Source organism: Eleutherodactylus coqui, chromosome 4 (assembly GCF_035609145.1).
Source record: "Eleutherodactylus coqui strain aEleCoq1 chromosome 4, aEleCoq1.hap1, whole genome shotgun sequence".
Lineage (NCBI taxonomy): Eukaryota > Metazoa > Chordata > Amphibia > Anura > Eleutherodactylidae > Eleutherodactylus > Eleutherodactylus coqui.
The window spans coordinates 31,418,019-31,426,403 of NC_089840.1; the positions used below are offsets into that span (position 1 = coordinate 31,418,019).

Genomic DNA, 8,385 nt, shown 5'->3' on the forward strand with positions numbered 1-8,385 from the left:
CATTGCAAATTGCATGGTACATCAAATAATATGACGGAAAAAAAAACAACAAGTCCCACAAAAAACAAGCTACATTGATGGATAAATAAGAGTTATGATTTTTTAAAAGTGGTGAGAAAAAACCAAAAATGGAAAAAAAAAATTAGGGCCGAGGCCATAAAGGGTTAAGATTAGGGCTGAGCGAACGTACTCTGTCGAGCTTGATGCTCATTCGAGCATTAGCGTACTCGATGGTGCTCGTTACTCGAACGAGCATCAAATCGTGTTCGAGCCCGCCCCAGCTTTTGGCTCCTCCCCGCTGTGACGTGCCTGTTTTGGCCCCTCCCCACTGCGACGCAGTGTGCGCCATTTGAAAATTTTTGGTCTGGCAGGAAGGAGAAGGGGAGGGAGAAGGAGAAGGGGAGAGAGAAGGAGAAGGGGAGGGAGAAGGAGAAGAGGAGGGAGAAGGAGAAGGGGAGAGAGAAGGAGAAGGGGAGAGAGAAGGAGAGAGAGAAGGAGAAGGGGAGAGAGAAGGAAAAAGGAGAAGGGGAGAGAGAAGGAGAAGGGGAGAGAGAAGGAGAAGGGGAGAGAGAGAGAATGAGAATATTTTACGAAAAGCTCGACTCGAATAACGCGGACCCGAGCATTTGGGTGCTCGCTTATCTCTAGTTAAGATGTTTTCCTAAAGCTTAAAATACCTGAAAAATAAGTACTTAGCTGCTAATTTGGCAATGATGCAACCCATGAATTCCGTCTTTTTGTTTACATAGGTGGAAATTACTACGATCAAAACTACCTGGTGGTCAACAAGGTGGAGGAGGAGACTGCGAGCCAGAAGTGGGATATCGAGATACTATGACGCCAGCTGTGATCTATCAGACACATTTCAGCTGCTGTGATGCGGACTATGGAAACTACTGAAGTCACCGCTCACTGGACCGCTGGCACTTGGCCAAGAAAGCGTGGCTCATGTTCTTCAGACGGTGGCCATGCAGAGCCTGGTGGCATCCGGAAAGAATGCAGGACCGAATTTGGTTTTGTGCCATTGGCTTCAGAACACAGGAACATTTGTGTTGAGGAACTGTTTCCGTGACGTCGTCCACTCCGGACTGAAGCTTCAATGCGTGGGCGATAGGGCAGGACCATCCCCGTGCCTGAACCTTGTGTGTAAGCTACGTCTCTGCACACTGAGAACTGGAGTCTATGGAGGATGAGCCTGATCGCACTCCAACCCGTGGAACCTGCTTCATAGCAGAACGCGCACTCTACAACCACGCTGCATTTAAAGGGGGTTACAGGATGCCAAAAACAGCACCACCTCTGTCCACAGGTTGTGTTTGGTATTGCACCTCAAGCTCATTCATTTTAATGTTGCTGAGCTGCAATACTAAACACAACCTGTAGTCTGATGTGCCGCTGTTTGGTAAGTAGTCATAATCCCGTACAACCCTTCTGAAGCCTGGCTAAAGTTTTCTTTGAGGTTGCTTGTAAACATTTTATGTACATCCTTTTAGTCACACGACTGTGGCCTCCGCTTCATCAGCGCACCCTGATCGTGGCTTACGTACACCTATATATAAAGGCAATAGGCTGTGATAACGGGGATTATAGCCATACCTATAGATGGGACACAGAACAGTATAGAGACGTAGGTCTGCCATGTGTAGGACCCCTTACTGTGCTACCTGTAGATTTACATGGGACTGCAGGTACCTACCTCATCATGAGGTTAAATGACAATATCAGCACTGTTCTATCTGTATGGATGTATTCACATGGGCAACTGCGATGTAGGTCGGTGAAAAGCAAAACGTTTTACTTGCCCATTTCATGGCGATTTTTGTATTTTTGAGATAATGCACAATTTTCAGCAGATTTCCGCACATGCAAAAAAAGAAAAAAAAATTGCATATGGTCCCAATAGTAAATTGTGTTAAAAGCGTATCACACGGCATGCAAGTGTAGTCCGTTTTTTTATGCTCCCATTAAGAAAATGGGCAATTCTTGAACAAGAATCACCCAAAAATTGGACATGCAGCGATTTTTGTAACTCCGTACATTGGTTGGTCCACGCTTGTGTGAATTATTCCATTGAATGGGAATTCTTTTTCCAAGCGATTTCACGCAATCTGATGAAACTTGTGCAGGAAACTCGCCCGTGTGAATACAGCCTATATATCTTACACCGTAGGGAGGGGGGGCATATATCAATGACTCTGCGCCAGTATTCTGATAGAAAGTCGTTATTAGTTTTGCCACATGAAAAAGTTGTAAGTTCTTGTGCAGACGTGGCGTGCGTTTGGGAAAGGTGAATGGGAAACCCTGCAGTCCGATACATTTAGGGTGGATTCAGACGACCGTATATCGGCTCGGTTTTCACGCTGAGCCGATATACGGTGTCCTCATCTGCAGGGGGGGAGGATGGAAGAGCCAGGAGCAGGAACTGAGCTCCCGCCCCCTCTCTGCCTCCTCTCCACCCCGTCTCCGCCCCTCTGCACTATTTGCAATGAAAGGAAGCAGGATGGGGCGGGGCTAATTCTGCAGATATACGTCGTCTCTCTCTGCAGGGGGGGAGCCTGCAAGACCCAGGAGCAGTGCTCTGCCTCCTCTCCGCCCCTCTGCACTATTTGCTATGGGGAGAGGCGGGACAGGGGCGGGGCTAATTTGCCAACCTTAGCCCTGCCCCTGTCCCGCCTCCTTTCATTGCAAATAGCGCAGAGGGGCGGAGAGGAGGCAGAGAGGGGGCGGGAGCTCAGAGCACTGCTCCTGGCTCTTCCAGCCCCCCCCCCCACCCCCCTGCAGATGAGGACACCGTATATCGGCCGGGCGTGAAAACCGAGCAGATACGTTCATCTGAATCCAGCCTTAGCCTGGTTTCATATCTGTGGCGGAATTTGTTGTCGGAGGTTCCGTCGCAGATCCGGCACAAAATACAGGAAGAAAAAGCGCTGCATGGCGCGTTTGCTTCCGATAAAATACCGGATAGCTGAGCGAAAACCAAACTGACCCAATTATAGTCAATGCGGCCCGTTCGGCGCTGCCATCAGTCAGACCCACTTAGCAGGGGATTCCCCTTTCCTGCTCCCCAAACACAGCAGGAAACCTTAACCCCCGACGCAGATGGGAAACCCCTCTTACTTCACACCAGAAACTGCCATAAATTGTAGCGCAAATCTATGTCCGCTTCTAAGTGGTGTTCATTTGATTTTCCGGCACATAGACAGCCAAACGTGCGCCTCTTAATAAATTTGGCGCCTCTTTCTCCTGCCCAATGCTGTGTAGGACTGGTATATAATCGCCGGTCTTCAGTCTACGCCATTCAATCCCAGTTACTGCCTCTATATATCGTATGATATGGCCAATTCAGTTGCCCTTCAGCCGTTTACAAGCACAATTCACGTTTTCTCAGGCCTGGGACCGCCAAAGAATTCCCAATAGGGGGAATTTACTAAAGACTGGCGCTCTTACGACAATCTTTACTAGCAGTGTGTTAGTAAGAGGTGTGCCTAGTTTGGCACATCTTTGGCTTTTCATGCATCAGAAATGCAAATCTGTGCCGCTGCCATAGGACTGCGCCACACGTTGGCTGTAATTTTGTGTTGGTCATGCCCTACCATTAAGCCCCACCCAAAATGACAAAAGAAAAGCACAAAAAAAGGCAAAAAATCCCATTTACTGCACAAATGGGTTTGCCATCATTTGTGATGTTTTTACACGCACAGCCTGTTTTAAATTTCTCTCGTAGCCTTTAATCTTAAAGGGGTCACCCAGTTGTAAACTATTAGGATAGGTCATCAATAGTAGATCGTTAAGAGTCTGTTGCCTGTGACTCCTGCTCAGCCAATGCACTCATATACCAAGCTGATTTCTGCAGACGGCTCTGTTCCCACTGCAATGGTCTGAGTACGTTGCCTGTAATATCAAGCCTGTCCACTGCAGCAGGAACGGAGCTGTCTAGCTTCCTGCAGATACCAGCTCAGCCTACTCACCCGGCAAACAGTTAATCAGAAGGGATGCCGGGCAACGAATGTTTGCTGATATACTATTGATCACCCATTCTAAGGATAGGCCATCAGCTCATGCAATAGGGACATTCTCAGTGAAAATACAACTTTTGCTGCGCTATAAGGACTGTATCGACCGTCTGGTGTAACGCTTGACTGTTCGCTCACATATGTGATGTACATATAGAAGCTCCTGTATATATGTGGCATGGCCACGCAGGAAATTGTATATTTATCTGTTCCGGGAGTCTATTTATATGTTGCTGTAATGTTCTGTATATGTGTAAATCCAGGTCAGAGAAATCTATAGAAACGGATCTGTATATATGATTATATAGCTACATAGGAAGGGGGTACCGGAAGGATCGGGGGGTCGCGGGGAGGGGCGGGACGACGAGTGCCTTGATTTGTATTATGTCTATACTGATAGGGATTTCTTTATATTTGGAATAAAAGTTGATCAATGACATGAAGTTATATTCCATCACTAATCTGCTGCTAATTACATTCTACGGGTGCAAGGAAAAGTAAGTGAACCCTTTGGAATTCCCTAGATGTTGGCATTCATTACTAATACAATATGGTCTGATTGTATCTAAGTTACACTGTGTTTGTCTAGAAGTGTAGCTAATAACACGGACTGTTGGACCCTTCCTGGCTGCTGTAAATGACCCACAGTGCAGGGAGAAAAGTAAGTGAACCTCTATGTTAACAGCTGTTGTCCAGGACTTTGAGCATTTTTTCTATTGATGAGTTATCCTCAGTATTAAGTCATTAATAGTTGATCTCTGGAGGTCCGTCACTCAGGATCCTCGTCAAAGCAGCTGATTCCCAGCATGGCTGTCAAAACGGACAGTGCAGGAAGCGGGTACTGCGGTGGCCCGGTTTGGTATTGCAGGCACAACTCTCATTGAATGCAAGGCACTACCAACCTGGGCCACTGCAAGGTTGACAGCGCTATCTGCTTCCAGCGCTGACCACATAGGCAACAGTGGCAGGAATCAGCTGATCAGCAGGGATCCCAGTAGACTCCTGCCAGTCGTCTGTTGATGGCCTATACTTTGGGTATTTCTTTAATTAATGACTTCTCCTAAGTCCCAGACAATGCTTTTACAGGGGTTGTAACAAAAATACAAGTTATCCCCTATCCACAGTATAGGGTATAACTTGCTGGTTGGTGGGGGTGTGACTGCTAAGACCTCCGTGGATCCAGAGAACACGGGTCCTGTGTCCCTTACCTCCTCCCTGCGACGGGTGCAGTAATACCACAGTGAGGAGGATAACTGAATAGAGCACTAGTCGCACAAGTGCTCCATTCACTGTCAGTTGGACTGCCGAGATACCTGAGCAGCACTAACTCAGATACTTGTCAGCTCCATTGAAATGAATGGCGCGCTGAGCATGCATGCTCAACCAAAGCTCAATTCACAGTGATGTCATTTAGGAAGATGGGGGAGAAGCAACACCCGTAGAGATGGTCAGAGCAAGAAACATGAGTCCTATTTTAGGGATCAGTGCGGATCTCAATGGCAAGACCCCCACCGCTCAGCAAGTTATCCCCTATCCTTTGGGGATAATGTACAATTTTGGTACAATGCCCGAGAGCAAATTTGGCAAAATGTGTTTCAGTTAAAGGTGTTTTCTGGGATTAAACTGTTGATGACCAATCCTTAAGCCGAAGAGGCCAGCGGTCCACCAAAACCAGAAGAGTGTCAGGGACTCCTTGTATTTATGGGCGTGGAGTGAACTAGTGGTAATACGCCTTTAAGGGCTGTAGAGGAGTCCGTTAATAGCAGAAAACACCATGCCGGCTAGCAATAGGAATGATGGTAAGTCGCTGACTATAGATAACCTTTAGCAAGGTCATTCGGGAAGCCATCATCTGACAATATTAGATTACAGGTGAGGATGGGTAATACAATCTGCCTAAATATCATCCTCAGAGGTGTGAGGTGCGCTGGGTCGAGGTCGGAGAAGTCAGCTTCTAGAACTTTTCATAATAATAAATAGTTTGACATCTAAATCCAGCAAAATTGACCCGGCTGCTTGTGTGAGACTGGAAAATCTGACTCCAATCTGTAGCTGGAGCAATGGCTGACGGCCATCTCTCTTGATCCACCATGCATACTCAGTGCTCTCAAAGGGGAGGAGTGAAAGCTGTGGCCAGAGAAGCTTATCTCCCTGAGCACAAAAGGATCAAATATTTTGAAATCCACCAGTCTGATCCTCGTCTCCCCTGACATCGGCCATTGTGGGATAGTCCGGAAGCCTCCGTACCCATTAGTAATGAATATGGCTCTATTACAGCTCCATGTTGTGACACCCATAAAGGTCTACAGTGATAAGCTGCACATTCATCTGCCTCAATTCATAGGGCGTATTTACCATTGTACTCTTGGGTAAATCCCTGAGCAAGGCGAGTGACTTGAACTCATATTGGCACTCGATGCATTCGTCTTCCATTTGCGGTCTTCTGATCCATTTCAACATGCCTTGTCCGACATGGAAAGTGGCTGCCATCATACTTGTGATCTTCCTTCACCTCTTCAACTTGCTGGAGCATGGCAAATACGCTCAGAGCGTCCTCAGTCGAGTATGACCCAGTAATGAGGAATGGCTCGAGCATACACTCCAGAAATGCTCCATGCAAGGACGAACAGCTGCTCAGAGTGCAATGATGAACGCCCCTTGGATACGGTATTAGAGATATTCTATATAGTCTAAGATATGAACATACAGAACGATTCCTGAACATACGGCAGTTCACATAGTGAAGACTATAAGCAGCCAAAAGCGCGTACAGCAATGCTGGACGTGGTGCTCAAATGTTAGGAAAGTTTTCCTCTAAGTGGTTCTGTTCCCCGGTAGAACTTTATAGACTGGTCACATTGGCCAAGATCAATCACTACATGCCAGTCAATGTAGACACGAAGTCTGGAGAAGGGATGCAAATAATGAGGACTTGGGTTATTCATTGGACTGGAGATTCGGCCCTCATCGCGATTGTGGTAAAGTAGAGCGCCGTATTATTAACACGGCAGCTTGTGATGTGATGACCGCGCTGATGAACGTAATGCCGAGTCTGGGGGCCGCTACTGCTTCAGGAGCTTCATTTTAGTCTTCAAGTATGTTCACATGGCGTGTTTGAGGAGGATAAAAAAATTCTGCAGCAAAGCCAAACACCAAACACTATGGTCCTTAGGCGCGTTTTTTGCATTTGATGTGTATTTTGAAATCTCATTTATAAAAATAGACCGATAAAAAAAAAAAAAAAATTCTAAGTGCCAAAATTGGGAAAATTTAGAAAAAACTTGTCTTTCACATTTTCAATCGCCATATCTCAAATATATAATCAAAAAAGTGTACAGTATATTTCATTTCCACTTGCTTACTTTATTTTAGACGCACATTTGAAAAATGTTCGTTTTTTTAACCATTTAGAAGACACACAAATGTAGCACTAAATTAAAATTTTGAGGAACACTTTGTTTTCCTGCACCAAGCCAAGATTGTAAAGGCGTCAGAATGATAGATACCCCAACTAATGACCCCATTTTAAAAACAACACCCCTCCTAATGTATTCACTAAGGGGTGGCAGGAGTATTTTGACCCCACAGTTTTTTTTCAGGAATTAATGCAATTTAGAGGAGAAAAAATAAAATTTCATATTTTTACAAATATGTCATTTTAAAGACAGTTTTTTTTTCTATAGTACACATGAAAATGGGGATTTGCACCCCAAAATGGATACCCGTTTGTCCTATGTTCAGAAACATACCCATTGTGGCCCTAATATTATGTCTGTATGCACAACGAGGCCCAAAATGAAAGGAGTAGTCGGTGGCTTTCAGAGCAGAACTTTTACTTGAAGGCGATTTACACCCCATTATACACTTGTAGAGCCCGTGAGTGGCCAAAACGACAGAGAAGTCCCACAAATGATCCATTTTGAAAACTAGACCCCTTACCGAATTCATCCAGGGATGTACTGCATATTTTGACCCCACAGTTCCATATCGGTGAAGGGAGATGAAACAAACTTTTTTTTTTTTCACCTTTTTTTTTAAACTTTTACATGATCGCTGTTATCCATTGGATAACAGCGATCATGTGTCCGGGAACCGCATACAGCGACTCCCGGTGAAAGCTCCCTGCTCTTTAAATTTCCCGAGCCTCCCGACCCTCTGCACCTGTGTGTGATGTCTAGCGTATATGTGCAGACGCTGCCGTCAGGTCCTAGAGGACCAGAACACCGCGGGACATTGGAGGGCAGGGGTGCTGGAACTTTAACTTTTTTAAACTTTATGATGACTTTAATTAGATCAACGTTACCCACTTTCCCCCCATGACAGCTCCAGGATATCAGCTACCCCTGGTAACCGGCAGCATGGAGCTGTCACG

The 8,385-nt window shown here is 45.9% G+C and overlaps 1 protein-coding gene across 2 annotated transcripts in view; it reads left to right on the top strand.

Annotated features, from left to right (window-relative positions):
- CRYBG3 (crystallin beta-gamma domain containing 3) overlaps positions 1-2,630 on the top strand; it is a 158,496-nt gene extending 155,866 nt beyond the window's left edge. For both annotated transcript variants that reach the window (XM_066599157.1, XM_066599158.1), the window contains one exon: positions 750-2,630. In XM_066599157.1, the coding sequence (XP_066455254.1) occupies positions 750-838 (89 nt within the window). In that variant the 3' untranslated portion in view covers positions 839-2,630. The remainder of the gene's footprint in view (positions 1-749) is intronic.
- Positions 2,631-8,385: the final 5,755 nt, after the last annotated feature.